At 35.7% G+C, this 24882-nt stretch overlaps 1 protein-coding gene across 1 annotated transcript in view; it reads right to left on the reverse strand.

Moving 5' to 3' along the window:
- Positions 1 to 459: 459 nt before the first annotated feature.
- Positions 460 to 24882, reverse strand: part of si (sucrase-isomaltase) — a 76111-nt gene continuing 51688 nt past the window's right edge. The window contains exons 39-47 of the mRNA XM_088427104.1: positions 24654 to 24770; positions 22111 to 22259; positions 21763 to 21847; positions 21599 to 21655; positions 18108 to 18232; positions 17546 to 17634; positions 15337 to 15386; positions 5134 to 5301; positions 460 to 2478 (exon numbers count right to left, since the gene is read on the reverse strand). Coding sequence (XP_088283230.1) covers positions 2401 to 2478; positions 5134 to 5301; positions 15337 to 15386; positions 17546 to 17634; positions 18108 to 18232; positions 21599 to 21655; positions 21763 to 21847; positions 22111 to 22259; positions 24654 to 24770 — 918 coding nt within the window. The 3' untranslated portion in view covers positions 460 to 2400. The remainder of the gene's footprint in view (positions 2479 to 5133; positions 5302 to 15336; positions 15387 to 17545; positions 17635 to 18107; positions 18233 to 21598; positions 21656 to 21762; positions 21848 to 22110; positions 22260 to 24653; positions 24771 to 24882) is intronic.

A 24882-nucleotide genomic window follows, 5' to 3' on the forward strand; every position in this document is an offset into this window, starting at 1 on the left:
ACTTGGGTAAGCCAAAATTTACATAGGCAACTCGCAGCAGCTAAATCTGTGGAAGAGCAGAGGTGCCAGAGCACACTGTGTGACATCAACCTAAAATTCGGTCTCTCAATAGCTTTAGTGTAATTGTGTTTACGAGTGTTCCGCCAAAGGGGACCAGTCGCTGCATCAGGCATCTCCTAAATCAAAGCTTTTCCAATTATCAAATGCACAACACTTGAGACATTGTTTCCATTGAGGATTACGTCCTCTTATAATTTTGTCGTCAACATCTGTTTACTTGCTCAGCACAGATTGATGATTGTCTTTCAGCATGTCTTTGTGGTGAAAAAAACAAACAAACAATTTCATAGAATTACTTACACATGCAGTTACCTGCGCTTAAATCTTTCTACCTGTTAGTTTTATCTTCAGTACATACAACTCATACTGTCAAGTTGAAATAAAGCCACAAGGTCAGTGTTTTGCCATCAAATAGACTTGGGTTTTATTGAACTTTATATGTATAAAATTAAAGCAATTGAACATTGTCATTTTTTAAACTTATACTGTCCTGCCATCATAATGCAGATGGCTTGATTACAGATTGCCTGGTCAAACATATAGCATGCACAAATATTTCTGTGATAAAATATGTATATGGATGACGTGAGTTTTATGTATTAAAGTAAAAACTACATCGCACAGTAAGTACTACAGAGTTTCTTCCTCAACTTTTCCACTACTTGTGCACTTGTTCCTGATTCATTTAACTTTAAATTTGAATAAGACACAATGAGTGACTGATAATTTGGAGAACTAGTCAGAGATACATATAAAAAAGTCAACATTAAATAAGTTTTAATTTTAAATGTTTTCCATTTGTACAAAAAGAAATGTAAATTGTGAAATTGGATTTCAGCTCTATCATGTCATCCAAAATATGTCAGGAAGTACATTCAAGTATTAATTTAAGAGGCGGGCATGGTTTCATAAAATGTGTAACGTATTTTCCGCAATATAAGGCGCACCGAATTATAAGGTGCACCATCAATGAATTCATATATAAGGTGCACCGGATTACAAGGCGCACAGAGTTGAAATGAGTTGCGTTATGCATATACTAGATTATGCTGCCATTAAGGGAATGTATTAAAAACAATCAGCAAAGTCATCAAACTTTTTTCATAGACTATAAATTTTATTAATACAATATAAGCATTCTTATAACTGCCAAAATAATTTAACAGCTGTTTAGTACTATCTGAAGAAGGGGGAAAAATACTTCTTGATTACCGGGCCTCTCTGACGCTAACTTTTTTTAAATAAGTGTATTATGTATACTTAAACTTATACTTAAACTAAGGAATTTTGTTTTTTTGAAAAACAACAAAACAGAAAAAACAGAAACGTTATTAATGGTATTTGCTATTCAACTACTACAGGAGCCACAGAGCGCAAAATAGATCCAGATCAGGCGTTAAATAGCATGCGTTAAATATTTTTGACCTGCTATTCCGATATGTAGCAGCAAGAAGTTACGAATAAATGAATGTCAGGGAAATTTTAACGACAAATTTGCAACGTATGAGTGAAGAGCCAAGCACAGGTGAACACGCGGCACCGCAGTCTTTTTAAATTTTTCGACGGCATGCATTACCTAGTTTTGAACTGCTTGAGCAGCGAGAAGTTACTAATAAACAAAAGTCGGGGAAATTTAAATGACAAACATGAAACGGCATGAGTGAAGAGCCAAGCGGAGGTAAACGCATGGCGCCGCCGTCTTTTTAATTTTCCCTCAGCATGCATTACATATTTTTGACCTGCTATTCCAATATGAAGCAGCAAGAAGTTACAAATAAACGAAAGTCAGGGAAATTTAAAAGACAAACATGCACCAGTATGAGTGAGATGCCAAGCGCAAGTAAACCTGTGCCGCTGACGTTTTTTTTATTTTTCCCTCCGCATCCATTACATATTTTTGACCTGGTATTCTGATATGGGGCCACAAGAAGTTAAGATAAAATGAAAGACGGGGAAATTGAAAAGACAGGTATGCACCAGTATGAGTGGGGTGACATGTGGGGCTTCCTCTGAGTCCTCCAAAAGTTAAAAAAAAAAAAAAAATACAATCGAGTTTGGCCTGCAAATCAAGTTAATTAAATGGGCTCGGGCCGAATCGGACTTTAATATCCTTGGGCCAGGTCGGTTCCAGCTTCATTTTTTAGGCATAAACTATAAACTATGCAGTCAGCACATGATATGATCCATATAAGGCGCACCGGATTATAAGTCACACCGTCAGCATTTTTTAAAAAGTTAAGGCTTTTAGGTGTGCCATATAGTGCGGAAAATACAGTAAATGTGTAAATTGACAAATGTACAGTTATGTATAATATTCACTAAATGACCATACAATCGTACTCAGGCACTGGCATTCCATGTAATAGTAAATCCTTGGTCCACACGGACTGAGGTTGCAGTTGCATCTATAATTAACTCCTGCAGACAAAAAAAGACAAAAAACAAAACAAAAAAAAGTTTAAAATTACAATCAATGCAAAAATGTAAAGACTGTTAATTACAGATTGTAACACATTGTTATTGCTCACTGTAAAATTATGACTACATCAACAGTATCAGTATAAACGGTTGTGTACCTAACAGTGAGCTTGACATACAAACGTTGCATATCTCAGCAATACACTCCATCAATCAGGTGTGTCTAAAAGAATATTTCAAATGTGGTTGACTACATTATGTTTGTAAGAAGTTGCCCCGCTGTCCAATTTGAGGGAAGAGTCGTGAGAATAGCAAGAATGGAGTTGAGTGATGTGCCCTTGATATTGCAAAAATGTCAAAACAGACAATGTTGGAGCCAAAAAGCTTTTTGTGTATTTTAATTTGTTTATATTAAGAGAGTTAAACAAATTGTCAGAAGACATGCCAATCTATTATGGTGGGTGGAACCATGGTTGCCATGGTTACATAAATACGTGCCGGTTGGTGATTGCACTCAGGTGCGACAGGGCAAGAGGCAAACAGTTTTCGACCGTGGGTGGTCATTAAGGTAGATTTTCAGTTTGGTTTGTAACTGGAATTATTGTTTTATCAGGATATTGAAATGAATGTTGACGAAAATAAATGGATTGGCATATCCAACGCAATGCGAGACTATTGAAATTATTTGATCGACGCACGCGTCCAAACAAAACCTTACCCAGTTGCCCTGCTGTTCAGCCTATAGGCAAAGGCTATACAGACAATTTTCACATTTTAAGAGGAGAATTGACTATATAGCGGTAGTTTTAAAATATGATTGATGCATGCCGTAAAATAGCAAGACATATCCCACACAAACTAAGAACAATATTAAATTTAATGTTTAATGTTATGAAAGCCTGGCATTGATAAAATGTGGAAATGTAAAACTAAAAAAATGACATGAGTTGTGAAACTGTAAAAATGTACAAAAACTCATAAAACGTTGCTTACATATCAGGCCTGGCAAAGTCATCACTATTTTTAGAAAATGACTCAAATGCGTACCAACACATTCTTAAGGACAAAAGGCCTGATATTTCACCTAGTTTTACAAAATTTGGTATTCACGTGTAGTCGGATGCTAGGATGTACAGATTTTTAAAAAAACTTTTTTTTTTTTTTTCAAATTTTGGAGCATTTTTGCACATTGACAGTGGTCATACTTTCGTCCATTGTTTCAGACTGTTCTAATCTCGAGCACAAGATAAGAAATTGGGCCCTATCACATCATTCTCATACAAGGAAATGGCAAAAAAGAAGACGCTTTTAAAGTGACAATATGTAAGATTGAGACAGTTTTTCATCAAAAATTAAAAAGTTAAGTTATCATTAATTTTAAAAGCTTGCAAATAAATGTTTTAAATATAATCGTTGGTCGGTTGATGGGTTCCCATTTCTGATATAGCTACGGACAGCTGGAGGGGGAGTGTGTAGTGCTGGATTTACCGTAATTCCGCTAAAGCTGGCGCATGCAAAAAAATATATATACTTCCTTTAACCAAATGTGACTTAATAATAATAATAATAATAATAATAATAATAATAATAATAATTTTTAATGGCTACAAATGTAATGATGTACAGGATTAGTATTCACTCCTGCCCAAACTGGTCAATGCCGCGCCGGGAGCCAATTATGTGTTTAGTAGAAGTGGCCGTGAGGTAATCAACTGATTGCCACCCCCGTCTTGTCAAAGCTGTTGACTGTTGACTACTGTACCTCCAGTAGCTATCTCCAAGTGAATCTCAAATGTATGCAAATTACATTAAGTCAATCACAAAACTGAATGACAAAAGCTTTTACTATCAAGGGAAAGTGGCACAAACGAAAATGCGAACGAGCTAAACGCATTAAGGGCAGCACTAGATAACATGATGAAGATAAGAACTAATATTAGCTAGCATGTTATCCACAGTCACATGTTGTGACTCTTGTGATTGAATTAAATAAATTTTAGGTCTCTTTGTCACAGTTCTAATTTGAAATACCGATTTTTTTAAGTTGAAGACAGCTTTGAATTTGGAATTTTAACCAGAAACTTAAAGTCGAATCAGAATTTTGTGGACCACATAAAATTATGGGGCAGGCCAGATTTGTCCCCAGGGCTTTGAGTTTGAGACCTGTGTGCCATAGGGTCACATTCTAGGTGTTTTCCATTTTCGTTGGTCACATTGTCAATTTATGTAACTCTTTTGTGAAATGGTGTTTGAGACAAGGGACCCCGGCTCATTCAATGGCAACCTCAAAGAAACGAGCTGGCTCGCTTGTCAGTTTAAAAAAAATCCATAAGAATGTTGTCGTTATCTACTAATCTCTTATATTCATACATTTCAAATAATATTTGGTCTTTTCGGCTGCTGGGAAATGAAAGTTGAGATCATAAGGAGATTGTTCAAAATTTCTGCTGAAAATCAATAATAATAATAACAGCCATATAATAACATAGCTCAAAACTAGTATCCCAGACACTTGCCTGGTTTAAAACAGACATGTCACATTCATATACACTGTGTGTATATATATATATATATATATATATATATATATATATATATATATATATATATATATATATATATATATATATATATATATATATGTAAAAAACTTACTTGAGTGTCAGCATTATAGTCAGGTTTCAAAATATGTACTGTTTCAGTCACGTCCTTCAGAGTCACCTCTGTGACACCAGTGCTGATCCCCCAGACCTTCACGATGCCAAGAATCAAATGATCAGCTTCAAACAAGCCATTGTGGATCGCCTTACTCGACAAAGTATTCTAGAAGCGGAAAGACAATAGAACGAATGAAAAAATTAGGGTGACAAAAATATTTCACAAGGATCCATTAAATATTTAAGACATCATAAAATACATGCAATAATACAAAAATATTGGGTCATTCCACTTATATGAAGTAAAAATGTGAGAAAAAAAGTATCACATTTTCACACTATAAGAAACACTGCATTGTAAGCCGTAACAATAAAAAAATAACAGATTTTTTTTTTTTGTCATGTATAGGCTGTATCAGACTATAAATTGCAGGTTAGAAACATTAGCTAACTACGCGGAAAGATGATACATGGAAGGTTTTTTTTGTTGGTTTTTATTTTAAAACTTTAATTTCCAAACTGCCTGGTTACAGCCACATAATCTTCAACACTGACTAAACATGTCCGCATGCTCAGAATGTTGGAAAGCACCAACAAATTTTCAACGTAATAAACATGGCGAGTAGAACAGCAGTTCAATCTCAAAACCAATATTTCATAGCGTCTTCTTCTGTCTGCCCTTCTTGACCGGGAGATTACCCCCTGCTGGCTTGTTTGAAAAACAAACAAAAACAAAATGCAGATGCACCACACTTGATTATTAACCACAGAATTCAAAACATGAGAAAAAAAAATAGTTTATGGTAGCTAGCTAAGAAAGCTTCCCACAAGGTGCTGCAGTCTATCAAGGAATATACATTTTCTCTTACATTTGTGAAGTCTGCCATAGGATGCAACATCTGATATATAAAGTATATTATTAAGTTGTTAGAATTGTTTCACACCAAACATGTTCACACAAAAGTACACATTTTCCCAGAACGTTTTGTGGAAATGAAGACACAAGATCAAGGAGAATGTTATTGATTATATCGGTAATATGCCAATAAAGATACATATTTTTTGAATATGCAAAAATACAACTAGTTTCTATAGTTTAAAAAAAAAAAAAAACTTTTATAACCAACTGCAACTGTTTCATTCCATATGGAACACTTTACCCTTTAAAAAGAAAAGTTGAAGAAATGCCATCTGGAATAGTGAATAGCAGAGATACGCTATAAACATAGACACTTTATTGCCAATGACCTTGTGGAAACTATCTGCCACTGTGCTATTAAATTAATTATACAACATCAAATTGAATGCTTGATTAGACACCAGTGACCAAGCACACTCAGACAAGGCCATGCAATATACTGCTTTTTGGGTAATATCACAGAAGACACACCTTGCAAATAATGTTTGTAATGTGCCAAACGATATCAAAAAGTACAAGCTCAAGCATAAAATATATATATATATATATATATATATATATATATATATATATATATATATATATATATATATATATATATATATATGTGTATATATATATATATATATATATATATATATATATATATATATATATATATATATATATATATATATATATTTATTTATTTTTTTTTTTATAAAAGTAATGCGACACTTCAGAAAGTACCCACGTCTTAACCTGTCTTCTTTTGGTTCGAATTTAGAAGCCTATGAGAGACCATTTGTCATTTTAATCAAAAAGGTGAAGATCCCCCTCCATTTTTGACCAATTTTGACATTTTTGAAAAGCAGGAAATTTAACTGCAAAACTGCCTAAGTGACTGGATGTCTGAACCAACAGGAACATGATCAAATTCTCCAAGTATCAGCAACAATTCCTGTAGAACTGAGGTTTGTTTGCCAATACTTGATCGTCCTAGCATCAACTTGAGCATGTCTTCCTTTGATGGACCATTTTTGTATTTGAGCAAACTCCGTAATGTGCCACTAGCTGGGCATGTTTCTGTAGCATCAGACATCAAGCCACCTTTTGTTGGCTTTCAAATTACAACCAAAATAATAGATCTGAAAAGAAATATTTCCATTAATTATGCAACACACACAAAAAAAGAAAAACATTTCTCTAATTCATCCATTTTCTAGAGCCTCTTATCCTCAGAAGGGTTGCAGGATTGCTGGTGCCTATGCCAATCACATCATGGTCAATTTAGTATGTCCAATACACCTGTCATGCATGTTTTTGGAATGTGGGAGGAAGTCAGAGAGAGAGAACCCAATCGGCCTCGAGGAGAACATATGAACTCCTAGCAGGCCGAATTTGAACTTGGGACTCATAAATGTGAGGCAGACATGCTAACCTGGGCGCCTCTGAGGCACCGTATTGTCGAATCATATAAATAAATTGTAAGTATTTTAAAACAACCGATCACTTTTCTGAATTTGTACACTTGGTGTTTCTGAATATGTTTTTGTATCATATGGACGTTCAGGGGCAAACACTGTAATTGAGTTTCCTCACTAATTTTGACTCTACCTCCGTTTTGATTTTCTTGAAAAAGGATGCAACAAAACACCACATACTGTAGAACAAATACTAATGAAGTGTAATCGGTTGCTTTCCAATACACTCTGAGATTACATTTACATATTTTTTCTAAGAATAGCAAACATATAACTTATCAGTAATCATTATTCATTATCAGAATGTAAAAGTAAATGCAACCCACTTTAAAGAAGCCCCTATATTTCAATGAAGCTTTGTATTAAATTTCAAGTAAGTAACGTGTAATCTCCCCCTCATACATCACAACTGATTTTGACATTTATAAATCAAAAAGTCAAATTCACTAATTGCAATAACAGTCAGAGGAGCCTGAGTACATTGTTCAACTCAGCGGAACAGACATAAACCAGTGTTTGTCCACTCTGTTAAACCATAAAAGTCAAAAGTGGTTGTTTGGAAAACTTATCAAACTTTTAAAAACATGCCACGAACATGGATGCATCTTCGTAGAAATAAACATGGAGACACACATCCAAACACGCGCACATACGCATGCACACGCTCACACACAAAGCCTATGTTCAGTATCATCCAAAATGGCATGTGATGTGCTAATCTGTAAGGCAGCTTTGGCCTCGTTGCCCAACTTTCCCCATCTCCTCACATCTGCCTGTTCATGCTTACGCGCACACAAAAACAAACACGCACGTACACACTGATTCTTTCTTCTCTTCCTCCTCCCCTTGGCTGACAGACTGTGTGCCTGCTTTATCACTGTGTGAAATTGCTTTGGAATGAGCCTGATGGTAGGCAGAGGACAGCCACAGATGTTTGGCTCTGGTTACTGTATATGTGTGTGTATACAGTGTGTGTGTTGTGTATATGTACATTGATCTGTGAGTGTGAGAGATTAAATGTATGCTCATTAATGTGTGTCTATGTCTGACAGTGTGTCATTTTGCCTCGATGTAAAGAGAATCGGGCTGGGTCAGTTTCATACATCTGAATGATCAGTGAGTTTCCTACACATTACACTTAAAAGGGCCGTGTTGAACCCGCTTGAATTTCTAATTTACATTAGTCACTACTTGATATATATATATATATATATCCCGGAATCTTTGTCAGGACAGACAATTCCACTGAGCAATTTTTCTGTGAAATAAATGTTAATGGTTGAAAAATTTGTCCCACAACTTGATGATAGGGAAAAATTGTTTTCCTCCAGAAGGTAGACCACTTGAAAACAACTACACCATCCAGAGCAGTGGTGCCAAACTCGTTTCCGATTGCTAGCACATGGAGACAAATGTATTCCAATCATGGTGTACATTTATGCAACTTTAAAACAATAACTTCAATATAAAAAAATACTGTATAAAACAAGTACAACATCACAATCAATCATATAATATTACATATTAATGTAACATTACGATGTTCATAAAAAACCTTCAATATTTTTTATTAAAAATCTCAACTCAGTTTTATATTTCAAAAAAAAAATAATCTTGCAGTCCAAATTAAACCCATTTGCGGCCCAGAACAGTTTGACTATCTATCTATCTATCTATCTATCTATCTATCTATCTATCTATCTATCTATCTATCTATCTATCTATCTATCTATCTATCTATCTATCTATCTATCTATCTATCTATCTATCTATCTATCTATCTATCTATCTATCTATCCCATTCCTCAATGGATTAATCTAGGTCTTTATTATCTTTACTTCTTGTCTTTAATATTAGTAATTTACATGGCTTTGAATTAGAAATTAGTTGGTTGGAAAGAGATATTTGGATTTTCTATTACAACACAGATTTTTTTTCCTTTCATTTTTTTCTGTCACCTGAGATGGGCTGGACACTAGTCCAGGCGTTAACCTGCCTTTCATCCCAATCAACCCTAATGAGAACAAGCAGGCAATACATGGATGCCTATGTTTGTTACTGGGATTTAAATTTGACTCCTCTATCCTTCTATTTCAAATTGAAGATAATAAACAAATATGCTTACTTTCAGAATACCCCCCCCCCGTCAGCTCTGTCAAGATATTATTACATTTTATAGCAATCATTTTGTGAGCCACAGCAGTCTGTTACTCAATAGCTGAAAAGCTGTCATAATATAAATTGGATGACAATTAGTTATTTTAAATTTTACTATAATAGTTCACAGTCCAGAATCCTCACAGTTATTTCAGTATTAATTTATTGCCTGTAAACTTGCCAATATAGTAGTAGCTGAGCTGTTTTTATTTGTTTAGACTGTAATTAGAAATTGATTGACACATATACTGAACCGCTAAGCTTAGGCTTTAGTAGCCTCCTGTGTATTATTTTTTTAATTACCTTTCCCAATTATCATTTCTGGCAAAACAAAGTCTATGTGGTCTGTTAGAAAAAGTTCAGGTCTGGTGTCAAAAAAGATATATTTCAATCACAGCATACAATCTGCTAAAGGTGGATGTAAGTCACAAGTACAAGTAAGTCTCAAGTTCTGACCTTCATGTCTCAAGCAAGTCCCAAGTTGCAGTGGGAAACAAACAAACAAAAAAAGTCAAGTTATGTGATTACTTCATTCAAGTATGTTGATCATTAAAGTATAAAATTACAACATAAATTGGAGTGATAATAAAATACAGTGGGCCCCCGTGTTACGAGATGAATCCGTTCGGTTGGGCTTGTAAGGCTAATTCACCGTATGGCGGGCAATCCAAACCTCTGTTAAATAGCTAATGTGTTTAGAACCCCAGGTAAATACATCAAAACTGTACATACATATGAAAAATTGTTACCAAAAAGTATAGTAAGTGCTACGTATATACAGTGGGCCCCCGTGTTACGAACTTAATCCGTTCAGCGGCTACGCTCGTAACTCGAATTGCTCGTATGACTGGCAATCTAAACCTATGTTAATTCGTGAATGCGTGCAAAAACCTTAAGTAAAAACATCACGACTTTATACACATATTAAACATTAGTTACATAATCTACTGTACAGTTAAATTAAATAACATAAATATACAAACGAAAAATGACATTTACCTTTGGGGCGACGTGACTTTGGGGAGCAGAGACCAACCCGCATAATTTATTTATTTTCTTAAATGGGAACTTTTCTCAAACTAGAACATATCACCGGCGATTTCCTTCTCTTTAATCCATAATAGAAGAAGCCTCTCCATTTTGTTGTCGATCGAGGTCCGTCCCCCGGCAAGGAAAGTCTTGCCCTTAGAAGATTGCCGAGCGGTTACGGCCATACTCACGAGCAAGGTTAACTGTGCGTGCGCCTACTTCGTATTTTTTTTATTATCTCCTGCTTGGTTTCTATTGTCATCATCCTCTTACTTCTTCCTTTACCGCCACTATCAATTTTAGAGGCCATGTCTAGCAGATAAATTTTGCAAAGTCTTAACAACATTCCTTCCTTCCGTTTTTGACTGATTTTTTTCTCCTTCCTTCCGTCTCGACCAGCTGTGCCATCAAGCTAGATGAAGTCGTTCGGCCAATAGCATATCGGCATTTCTGTGATTGACGTGACGACGGCCAATAGCATATCCGCATCTCCGTGAGTGAGACCGGGACTGTGACCTTAATCGACCAATAGCATATCGGCATCTCCGTGACTGACTCTGTGACTGAGACAGTGACTGTGACATTGTAAGAGCAATAGCGTTCAGCGTTACCATGACAAGCGTGAACAATTGATTTCATTGATGCAGCAAAGCGAAAATAATTTTACGTACACATTGACTGGCATGTTTGATTGTTCGTAAGACGAAAGGTTTGTGCGTAAGAGGGGGACAAAAAATGCCGCGGTCCATGTTCGTAAGACGAAAAGTTCGTAAAAGAGGGAGTTCGTAAACCGGGGTCCCACTGTATTATATACACGTATACAATCAGAAAACATAATAAATAAACAATTTAGAAAAGATTTATTTTCTTTTTGAGTGGCGCTTGTCATGCCCATATTCCCTAGTAAGAGTACCTTAGGCTAGGCTAGCTTTAGATTTCTTGATTATCTCCAGCTTCGTTTCCAAAAAAATCATCTTCTTACTTCTCTTTAACATCACTAGCAATCTTTGGTCCCATGGCTAACCCATTCAAGTTTGAATTAAGCATTAAAATGCACTATAAATACACTTTTGTATCTACTCGCGATTGAACAAAGCTTTACCATTCCACCATTTTGAAACGAGTGAGGCCGACCAATAGCAGAAAAGCATTGTAGTGACACATTGCATGGATGCAGTTTGACTGCAACAGAAATTAACTAAAAACGCCTGCATATGGAGAAAAAACAGCACTAATACAGCCAAACCCCTAGGGCAGGCATTTCCAAAGTCCGACCAGGGGGCCAAATGCGGCCCGTGGTCAATTTACATCCAGCCCACAGCCTCTGTCATGAAATCAATAATGTCTGGCCCGTATGGAGAATGAATACATTGGGCAGCAGCGCTGTTATGTGAGTGTGCTTATTGCTGCCATCTATAGGCTCAATTAAGAACTGCAAAATAGTATATGAGTGATATATGGATAGTATATGAGCCCCTAACTTTCTAAAATGGCAACAATCAACAAAAGGAGGAAAGTTGACTGCGAGGGCCGACGATTCAAGAATGAGTGGAAATTGAACTATTTCTTCACTGAAATACGGAACAACTGTGTCTGCTATATTTGTAAAGAGACAGTGGCTGTTTTTAAAGAGTTCAATGTGAAGCGACATTACCAAACAAAACATGCTGACGTTTATGGCAAGACCACAGGTAGTGAACGCAGCGAGTAACTGAAACATTTTGAAGCTAGTTTAGTCTCACAGCAGCAATATTTTACAACTGTTACCAACAGCTGGATAAGGACAAGTCCGAGAGATTCGAGCATTTGGTAAGAAAATGCTAAGCTTGTTCGGGTCGACGTATTTGTGTGAGAAGACATTCTCGGTTATGAACTTAAATAAGAGCCGTGTGAGGACACGGCTATCGGACTCTTACTTATAAGACATCTTGCACATCCATACTACTGCCATAGAGCCACACCTGGCCTTTGTCCTGCCCTCCAGATCTCTGTTTCACCCATCACACTCATGCGGACAAGTCATTTTTCATTTACGATCAGTCTGAAAACATTTTTATTTAACTTTTCACTCCAGAATAATAACCATTTAAAAATCCAATCAACATTTATAGTTACTAATTTCATATTTTAAATGAGCCCTGCACTTGTTGATATGACTATTACTTGTTCATTTCTGTTATTGTGTTTACAATTTTTATAGATATTAAACTGCCATGGTGAGATATTTTTTTTTATGTTTCAAATGTAATTTGCACCCAAGAGTACCATTACTTCTGTTCAACTGTTACAAAAAAGTTAGTGTTAAAAAAAGTGAAGTTGAGTGAATATTCAATTTCAATATTTAATGTCAATTCAATTTTGATATGCACGTTTCAAATTAACCAAAACACATGCTTAAAATAGCTGAAATTAAAATAAAAAAGCAAATGTGAAACACAGAACGGCTCGCTGAAATGTATTTAAATTAATTGCTGTTATATGTAAAGAACGCCCTCCTAGGTTGCCCCCCCTACATTTTCAACGCACCAAATCTTGCCCCCTTTGCAAAAAGTTTGGACACCCCTGCCCTAGGATCATGACAGTTGTTTTTGTCACAAAGCGGGGAAAATACCTTAAAGAGGGGACCAAAAAACTATTCCACATCGCAACATGAAAAAAAACTGTAATCCAGGGATGCTGTAACCCGGGAGTCCACTGTATTGTTTGACTGTGCATCTTGTAAGCGATTCGGATTTTTCTTTGCGCCACCTCCTATATATTATGTAAATGAATCAGAATGCATCATTAATGAGGGCTTTTCTGCATTATCCATGCCCTATATCCTGATGGAAGGGCATCCTTAGGGATGTGTACTAACTATGTACCAGTTAGCGTGCCGATACTTGGCCTTATTTCAAAGTATCAGTATCAGGACAGTAGCCAATGCTAGTATTAGCCCTCTTGTAAACGTGTTATGATCAGAAACTTAAGACATACAGTACATTACTGACAGATACCTATTAGTATGCCATTTCTGTATGTATGGTAGAATTATAGAAACAGCTAAAGAAAATAGAAAACTGGAAAATGTAACACCCTGTACAATGACAATAAATGCATTACATTCTTTGATGTGATGTATAAGTATATGTAATCTGTCATTGTTTTTGGGGACATTTTATGGATATAAAGTTTCAATGGTATCAGCACTTGGTATCTATATTGGTCCCTACTTACAAAGTATACACTCATTCTGGTGTCAGCCAGAAAAAAAATAAAGTGGTATCGGACATCCCTAGTTCTTAGCAAATTTGTGGAGGTTTAGAGATGTAAATGATGCACCCCCAAACGTTAGGCTGAATGCAATAGACAACATATGATAATGAGCTCAGTCATTTTTTGTTTATTTGAAAGCTAAATTAGAACATGATGCACATAAAACAAATAGCACATTGTTCATGACCAGCTCTTCATTTAATTTTCAAACAGTGCTTAGGGTATTAAAAGCACACAAAAGATATTTGCTAAATTTCTAAATTTCATGCAAATAGCATTGGAAGCAAAGGGAAATGTCATGCGGGTCTGAGCAGTTAAGAAAATCACCTCAAAGGAGCAAAGTCCCTCATAACTAAATCTGGCTCTGTAATTTTTTTTTTCTCTTTTCTGAAAATTTAAAGTGGTCACCAAGAAAAACTCATTTTGAAGACATGGATGGCCTTGAGAAGAAGCTTTGAAGGATCCCAACAGAATCCTTCTAGTAGTGCAAGAAGGCCAGGCAGAGAAAGCTGAGTGTGTGGTAGACTCCAGGGTGATTATGTTGAAGAACAACACCTGAACAGTTTGGTCTTGAAATATAGTATTCATGAACCCAGTCATGGAACATTTCTAACCTGTCTCGTGAAAGCACTACAACACGATGTATTGATCCCAAGAATTACTCTATGTTGCCTGGTAAATGTTACCATCTTTCTAAAATATAGTCAAGTAATTCCATCGTTGTGTAAATTCACCTCAGGCCATGATCCTTTTCCATCCCTATTGCAGCTTAATGGAATTGAAACATTTGCAGACACTGACAATTGATGTTACCGCATATAAAACCCTAAAAAATATGTTCTTAATTCAAGGTGATGTTTAAGTGGAATGCAGTACAAACACAGTATACATATATATATATATATATATATATATATATATATATATATATATATATATATATATATATATATATATATATATATATATATGTATGTGTGTGTGTGTGTGCATGTGTGTGTGTGTGTGTGTGCGTGTGAGTGTGTGTTATTTGCCGCATCGGCTTCATTATTACTGCTGCAGTGATGAAATGGTAATCTAATAAAAGGTTCATCACTCAATGCGAATCTTCAATGGGCAGCACTCATGAGTCATCCTCAGTATTGCTGCTTCAGAGGAACACTTTTGAGAAGCGAAGTTCTGTTAACACCACCAAAAGTCACACAAATTCAATTTCCATAGTTATTGCTAACTTCTGTGAAGGTGACTTGCAACCTTTCGTATTGACAATCTTCTGCTTTCTGATGAATCATTGGGTTAGGGTTAGGGTTTTGAACAATTGTTGCATTAATGACAATAAAAAAAGTGACGTGACATTTAGTCAGCCTCTCAACTCACCGATTCGGCAGCATACGAGGTAAGTAGATAGTGTCCTTTTTCAACCGTGTCTGAGGAAAGAAAATTAAGTATGAATCATTGACGTATAAACCACCACAAACAAAAATTCATCATTCATTCTTCATTCATTATTCGTCAGCATCCTGGACCCCCTTTTGTGATTACTGATCCAGCATTTTTACCCAGACAATCCAAAGTGTAATCCTTAGTCCATCATTTAATTTTACCCAAATTTCCGCGATCAGTTCACCATCAGAGGTGGGCACTTGACGTGTTTTTGCTAATCCGTCATTCATCATTAAAGTGGGCTTATGCTAGTGACAAACTGACAGACCGTCTATTGGGCCCTGATGCGTGAGTAAGAATTATGTCAAATTCTCATTTACATGCTGGTGTGCATGTCGTTGCTATTTATCATAACTGGGAAGTCATTGTTCTCCACACTATGCAGAGTCACGGTTCCATAGATGCATTGCACTGATGCGTTACTGTCCTGTAACTTTTAGTGTGTATTGTGGAGAGTAATATTCTGAAATTCTACCAAAACAATTTAACATTTTACATCTGGATGTGTTGAAATGCAAATATGAAAATTGAGGAGAAGTTGCCATTGGGTTTTCCTCGTTTTTATGCACTGTTGACTTCATGCTCGTTCATACTGATGCACTGCTTGAATTAATTAAAGTATACATCATAAGTTCTATGAAACTGTAGACATGTACTGTAGGTCAGGACCATAATTGTTGACCATAAATATTTGTGAGTCTATCTGAATGTCCACTATCGGTATATACATTGCTAATATTGAAATTCAAACAAAGAGCAGGTAATGTGTCGTTTCATTGAGTGGAAAAGCAAACAAAGCAAGGCAAATTAGGTTGATCATTAAATAAGGAGGAGAGGAATAGACAGGAAATTCATTCATTTCTATCACCCAAAAACATTGTTTCCCAAAGCTTTTTTAAAACACTGAAACCTGACGTTGTGTGCTTATTTAGTCGTTCTACAAAGTAATGTGTTTTTATGAGCCAAAGTTACTGGAACATGTGTTCAAGATTTAAGGGTTTTATTGTCATATGCATAGTAATACTACCCAATAAAATTCTTATTCTTTTCACTTCCCTGAGCAGACTACATTCCACGATCGAGCAAATAATAAAGTAGGCTATAAAACAGAAATAATTAACGTAATGTTAGTCTCTTCTTGCAAATGAACAGCTTTTTATAAATGCAGTGGTGTGCCATGAGGGCCCTTGAGGCCTTCTCTGAAGGCATACACATCATCAAAAGCACTGACTTAACCTCAAAACTTTGTACAAATTAGTCAAATATTGTATGAATGTATTATCAGCATTGTTTTTGCTTAGTTTAATAGTGTGTGAGTTGCCTGCGCAGCCCAGTCATCATATCTTTTTCTCCATATTAAATTTAGTAAAATTCGATAGGGCCTTCAGACTGTGGTTTGCAGGCCCCGGACAATTGAAATAATACCTTTTTTTATTTTAATTTTAATAGTTTGAAACAATAAGATTTTCATTTTACAATTTCTCTGGCCCGCCTGACAGCATCATGTGTCAGCACTTTTGGATGCTTTGATTAGTTCATGTTACACCCAGCCTAGGGGAACTGGGATATAACATGTGTGCTCCCCCGTCCGTACCCTCACCACCAGAAAAGGCCCGTGAAACTAAACGTGTTGAACAAAAAACAGCAACTTTTATTATCTTTGGAGGGAGAGCAAACAAACAAAATAATGAACAAAAGATCTTCTGAATCCCTAACTAACTAGCCAAACAAAAAGGAAACAAATAGAATCTGAGGAATGTGAAAATAACTCAATGAGATGTAGATTAAATTCTGACTCAATTCAGTGACAAGGAAGTGATTGACAATTGTTGCCTATTAATAATGTGATCGGCAACGACAGCACGGAAGACATATTCAGGGTGCAGTCTGCTGAGCGTACATTGAACTGAATCTACTATGTTCACAGTAGTTTCAAATCTTACCACCCATTCCTGTGTAAAAGTCCAATCAAAGGTTTTTGGTGTGTTTTTCAAAACTGCCTCGCTTTTTAGCCTTTGTCGGAACAAAACGTTTCAAAGATAACATTAGAAATCTACTGTTAATGTCATTTGCCTATTGTCATTCCCTGTAATTGCGCAACATTTCAAAGCAACGGGATTCTCACAGGTGACCTTTTACTCACTTATTCCTTCGCCGTCGTCCCAGAAGAACAATCCTTGAGCAGTATTATTGTCACTCAGGGCAACGATGAGTCCCAAAGGATTCTTTCGGCTGAAACAGAAATGTTGGTAAGGGTTGCAACAGTGAAGGACACCTGCTGTATTTATATAATTGTTAGCAGGAATCCTCCTGATCTCTACTGTACTCAGTCACTGAACACCCTCTATGTTAAATGAATCCCTTATACAAGCTTGCTACAACCATCCTAACCACTCACAGCAACCTGTGTTTAGACTCATTTGTAAGCCATTTTATTGACTATGAGCAGGTAAACAGTTTTTGGGAGAAGCCCATTTTTTATTCATATTTAATGAGATAATGTAATTTATGTTGCTGACAGTGTGTTCCAACACATTTTAGTCAACCGCTGCGCAGTTTAAAATTCAATATTGATATTGAACAGTCCATTTAGCGATCAACCAAAAACCTCTTGGCTTCTTGCTTGACTGTTTTAAAACCAAATGCATGTTGTTATTTCAATATATTCAAGTCAGTGGTATTTGTGAACTGTTATTTGCATTTACCTGTAGTATGTTGTGTTCTCTGGTTTTTGCCAAGGCAAGATGTACCCTCCTCTGATGTGAAGATTGATATGGTCTATTGGTGTGGGCATCCAGACCTTTTTGCCTCGCACTTTAATATCTTCAGCCTAATTAAAAGGTAATAGTTAGGCATGTGACGAGATACAAGTTCCACGAGATGAGATATCTTGTGAGATTGAGTCAGAGATATGAGATTTTTGCAAAGTTAAAAATAAAAAATGCTGATATAAATCATTCAATTTCAAAATTATTTATTTTTATTGAGCAGGCTGCAAATAACTTTCAAAAGTTTTTCCAAATTCTGCTGCATCAACAAATGATGCAGCTCAAAGCAGAATAGTTGAACATGAACAAAATAAAAATAAAGAGTTTAGAGTGCCAAACAAATAAACATTAATGAAAATAGTATCTACAATAGTGATTTTACTTCTGGGCATGACAACAACCCAACCGTGGTGCAGCAAACTAACATTTATCTGATCTTTAACGGTCATGTTCTTTTTTAGAAATACAAGCAAAAGGGTCAACTGTGCTCTTTGGGTAGTGACTATAACACCTGCTGCGAAAAAGACACTAACTTGCAACTGAAGTAGCATAAAACGCTCTGTGAAAGTAGCATGAACATGTTAGCCGCGTTGGTTACCTGCATTTACTACAGCTGTACCAAGTCATTGGCCACTGTAGACTACTCTGTCATGTCATGACGGTATCTCATAACACGGGAGTGAATTTGCCGCCAAAATATACTGCCTTCCACTGTCAAAATTGGCTTCATATCGAGTGCAATGTACACATCAAAATCCCGTGTTATTTTAGACACTCTCATACTTGATCGGGCCAGTGGCGATGCAAAAGTGTTTTCCTGAATTGGAAAACCAAAACCTTGCCACACAGATGATTGAAAAGTAATCAGAGCATCATGCATTTCTCCTTTCTCTTTTTCAATTAATGATTGACTGATTGCAAACAAGGTTTAGGCCCATTTTGCCACCTACTGCAAGAGAGTTAGTACTCACACCTATCCATCAACCTCGATTACACTTCTGGCTCAATAAGCCGTACCCTCCAAAAAATTTAAAAAGAAGTGAATCTCGTGGCCTGCCGGAATGAGAAATCCTGTGGCGTATGTTTGACTCTGTGTAAATAAAAGATAATAGAATAATGGAAATAAAAACAGAGTACAAGGATTTGCAAATTATCTTCAATCTATATTCAATTTACAAACACAAGATATTTAATGTTTAAAATGAGTTCTTTGTTTTGTGCAAATATTTACAAATTTGAAAATGGATGCTTGCAACATGTATCAAAAAAGCTGGGACCACTCAACAGGAGACAAGGAAACTTAATAATAAGAGGTAAAAATAGAGTTGACTGGAAAGAGGTGACTGTCACGATGGGATATAAAAAGCGTATCCCTGAAAGGCCCAGTCTTTTACAAGCAAAAACGGGTTGAGTTCACTACTTTGTGAGCAACTGCATGAAAAAAATAGTCCCAAAGTTTGTTGTTTTTCAATGTCTTATTATGAGGAATTTAGGCATTGCATCATTTACATGATATCCTCAAAAGATTTTGCAGAGAACACAGGAGAACTTTGCCAAGGGTGAAAAGTGACATTGAATGCCGGTGACTTTCGATCCCTCGGGCGGCACTGTGTAAACAATATTATTCCATATGGGCTCATGAATGCTTCAGAAAATCATTGTCAATTAACAGAGTTTCACAAGAGTAAGTTACGACTCCACCATGCAAAGTGAAAGCCATACATCATTAACATCCAGAAGCGCTGGCACCTTCTCAGGGCCCGAACCTATTTGAAATGGACAGAAGCAAAGGGCTATGGTCCAATGAGTCCACATTTCAAATTGTTTTTGAACTCCCACATTTGTGATGGCACCATCAATGCTGAAATGTATAACAAGGTCTCGGAGCAATAAATGCTGCCAATCAAGCAACGTCTTTTCCAGGGATGTCTTTTTTTTTCTGCAGCAAGATAATTCCAAGCCACATTGTGCACGTGTCACAACAGCAGGGCTGCATAAATGAAGACTGTGGGTCCTAACTGGCCTAACTACAGAGCAAATCTGTCTCCCATTGAGAATGTGTGGCGCATTATGAAATGCAAGATCCGACAACAGATATGACGGTCTGTTGAACTGAAACTGTACACCAAGCAGGAAATGGCAACAAATTCCATCTACAATGCTTCAACAACGTTGAAGTGTTGAGTGTTGTCAGAAGGAAAGGTATAACACATTAGCAAACATGCCCAGTTTGAAATTCATTGCAGTGTTGAAGGAAACCAATTTCAAAGAACTGAATTTTTGCAAAAAACAATCAAGTTGATCATTAAATATCTTGTCTTTTTGTTGTATACAATTAAAGTGTAATTAAAATAAAAGAGGTGGCATCCTCTAAAGCCCTTTGTGGGTGGCAGCACCTGGACAACAGGGTTTCTGTACACATATTTATTATTAGTATACTATTATAGTATTATTATTATTGTTTATTCTATTATTTTGCACCATACTGTTAAGCAAGCATTACCTCCTCACCATTTATGGTGGTTATTTGGCTGTTTTATTGATTGTTTGAGTGAGAACATGGTTGCATTTTTACTGCGTCACTCAAGAAGATAATAATTAAGATAATTACAGCTTCATAAATAAATTTTCACTCATAGGCATGTTAAATTTCAATTGAAGTACTTAAATATTGAAGCTCCACTTCAGACAACTGTTATTATATGTAAAAGTTTAAAATTCACTGGCACCAGGATTAAGTGTTGTTTTGTAAACATGCAGAAAAGCAACTATAAATCCTTATAAATGTAGAAATAATTGGTGGTATATAAAAATCATTATAGTATATATAGACTACTGTATTACATGGAAATTGATATTTGTTTTCGGAATTGGTAGAATTGGCGAAAAAATTGAATCCAGATTTTTTTCATTCATTCTGTGCAATTACAATTTTAATTCATGTGATGAATATTAACACATATTTAATCATATGTTTGAATAATTGAAAAATAAATCATATGCAAAATGTTCAGATGATAATGATTTACACTGAATATAAATTGGTTTTAATATAATTATTGCATGCTTGGATAAAAAGATATAGCTATTTATAGCTTGTGCATAACATGCATAAGTACCACTATTAGTGTAGTGATAATAATTATTGTTAACACATCTTGTGAATCACACATCTTGTGTGTCAGTTGTGCAAAACCTTGATTGCACAATTCAGCAAATTTTCAAATCTACTATTTTTAAAATGATTAATTAATCCAATGCTGTAATTCAATTTATTACTATATATCGATTGAAAGTTTTAACTAGCGATGTACTTGAATATTAATTTACCGGTACTTTTATATATAAGTATATAATGCTTTTCCAATCCCCTAAAATCATTCTAGTGCTATTACATGTTATCCAGGTATGCAACTGTATGGTCTCACCGTGTGGAAGTCATACCAGCGTGCATCAGGAACGTAGGCTTCTATATTTGTAGCACCCTACCAAGCACAGTCAGGTGATTGTTAAAAAAAAAAAAAAAACAACCAACATCCAAAAGACCAGTAGAGAAGTTATAACAATAATACCAGTGTCTGTGTGCACATACCGGGTCAAGAGCAGGAGTGATAAGAAGAGCAGGTCCCCAAAGAAACTGTTTGTAAATGTCCCAAGTAGTTCTATCATTCACAAACCTGGTCACACATTGGCAAAATGATAAAGGTGACTAAAGAAATAACTGCTAGTCTCTAGCTTGAGTTAGTTGTGTGGTTTAACAATGCAAACAAACCAGTTATTAAGTAAAAAAAAAAAAAAAAATGCAAATCAAGTCATCATTTTCACTTTTGCTTTTGATTTTTTTTCCAATACCATCCGTTTTTTTTGAATGAGGCATCTGTCTGTTCAATCAGGTGGACGTTTCAGCAAATAATCATCCTCAAAAACATAGTGTACTTACTCATGCAGAAGTGGTCTGACGACTGTGTTTCCCTGGGTATGCGCCTCATACATGAGTGTATACAGGTATGGCAGAAGCGTGTAACGAATGTTGAGGACCTTCCGAGATGCCTCTGCAAAGGTGGAGTTCCAAGCAACAGGATCTTGTCTCTAAAAACAACAAAAGCTCAAGCAATAACTGTGGACAAACAAATATACGAGTATTACATTAACATTTCCCCCTGGCATTCAGGAAAGTGAATTGTTATAATAAAAATTCTGCAAACTTAATCAAATTCAATCAAAAAGGGCATGTTATAAATGTGAAAATACAGATAAATACAGGATACCCACAATAATTAACATACCAAGGTTAAACATAAACTACAAGAGAAGGTTAAAAGGAATAAAACTGCCATTGACATTTGAAAACTTGCTGAAGGTAAGAAATATTTCCAAATGTGGCCTTTTTAACATTAAGGTAAAGATTTTTTTTTTTCGTGTGTGTTAACTTCATTTTCTTTTATATTGAATTGTGAAAGTATTCATGACCCTTCAATAAGGCAAGCAATTCAACCAGTTTAATTTAATTTTTAAAATGTAATATTTTTTTTATTTGTCACATAGACTCACGTAATCCATGTCATCATCAAAGAGATTGATTATTTATGTTTATAGTCACTAAATATTTGGAGGAAATTGACCCAGTTTATTATGAGGCGGCATGCATTTTTTTTCAGATTTTTTTTGTGTGTTAACTTCATTTTCTTTTATATTGAATTGTGAAAGTATTCATGACCCTTCAATAAGGCAAGCAATTCAACCAGTTTAATTTATTTTTTAAAATGTAATATTTGTTTTATTTGTCACATAGACTCACGTAATCCATGTCATCATCAAAGAGATTGATTATTCATATTTATAGTCACTAAATATTTGGTTGAAATTGACCCAGTTTATTATGAGGCAGCATGCATTTTTTTTAGATTTTTTTTTTTTGTGTTAACTTCATTTTCTTTTATATTGAATTGTGAAAGTATTCATGACCCTTCAATAAAGCAAGCAATTCAACCAGTTTAATTTATTTTTTAAAATGTAATATTTTTTTTATTTGTCACATAGACTCATGTAATCCATGTCATCATCAGAGAGATTGATTATTTATATTTATAGTCACTAAATATTTGGAGGAAATTGACCCAGTTTATTATTAGGCAGCATGCAATTTGCAATTTTGATTTCGTACATCACTCCCAGCATGGCTGAAAAGTAACAAATACACTTGTCAAATTATGTTTGGCATGAATGATTTTATTTTGTTTTGTCTTGTTTTGTTTCCACAACCATTTGTAATGGGGGCCTTAGAAAAGTTTACTTCCAAAAAGAGGTCTCTGCCTCCAAAAAGTTTGAGAACCTCTGATCTATGCTAAATCTATGCTAATGCTAAATCGATGCTAAATGATGTAATGTAAATCAAGATTTCATCACAACAAAAACATTTTAGTAATTATTAATATCAAAAGTGTTTTGACTTAAAGATGAAAAAGAAGTATGCTGAATTCCAAAAGTAGGCTTACATAATTGTGCCCAATGTTGCTCATCTCTCGATTCATTTTACCTGCTGCATCGCTAGCTTGGTCATTCAATGAAAGTTTTTTTTTTTTTTTTTTTACTTCCAAGCTTCAAAACGCAGATCTGCTAAATCATTCACTCGACGTTAGCCCATTTGCAAGGCATTACAATACCAGTGAAATAATGTGGTTCATGTGTCTTTGTTGTTGGGGAGTAGGTGAAGTGCATGTGGTGTTCAGATCACCTTGAGAATTCAATTAAGTCTCCCACCCCCAATACATTCACACACAGTCACACACAAAGGGTCCCGTCAAGTACTTCAGACTCCATTGGAGAGAAATTTTGTCTCGTGGGATCGATCCCTCCACGGGCCTTATTGGATTTCTCAGATGTGTTCCAAAGCTCTTAAAGGTCACTGCAAGAATGAATGCCACCAACACAACAAGACTAAACTGGTGTACTGTATATCTTTGGAGATTTATGAGTCTGTGTGTGTATACATGTATTATTTTTTTTTTATGTATTTTTTTTTTTTTCAAATACAGTGTTACCTCAAGATAGGTACGTCCCAGTTTATGAAAAACTCAATAACGAAACGACATTTGTATAATATTTTTGACCCATAGTTTGAGGTACGAAAATTTGAAAATTAGCGCACTGCCAACGGTAGACTCCCTTCTGTCATCCTGCTCTGCCGTTGGTTAGCTCCTGCCCTGATGCTAGTGGTTTAGCTTCCTCTGATGTGGAGGGCTAACGCGGAATCTTGGGTTACAAGGCAGTTTTTCGTAGAGTGAGTCATGTTTTTCGAATCATGAAGGAATACCTAGTAGAGAACCGATCCCCTCTGACATGTCTGTTGGGGCTGGTTAAACCCCCTGCTCAGGCTTCGGCCTCGACGATTTTCCAATATTACATATTCCAATAACAAATCCACATGATAAGAATATGTCATAGCAATTCGGACTTTAATCATTCTACTTTGAGTTTACTTACCGGATTGTTCTTGCCATTATGGTTACGTGAATATGGATAGAAAGCCCCCAGTTGCATCCAGCGAAGACACATCTCGTACTGAGCTTTGTTAAAGAACCCACATATGTCTGCCCCAGTCTGAAAGGGGAGTCCAGAGCAAGAAGAGAAAAAAAAGAAAGAAAAGATGAATGATAGAGAAAATAAATGCAATAAACAATTACTGTATTAAAATAGAATGAAATAGCATTAG

This window comes from Hippichthys cyanospilos, chromosome 11 (genome assembly GCF_059441005.1).
Source record: "Hippichthys cyanospilos isolate Australia breed blue-spotted pipefish chromosome 11, RoL_Hcya_1.0, whole genome shotgun sequence".
NCBI classification, from domain to species: Eukaryota; Metazoa; Chordata; class Actinopteri; order Syngnathiformes; family Syngnathidae; genus Hippichthys; species Hippichthys cyanospilos.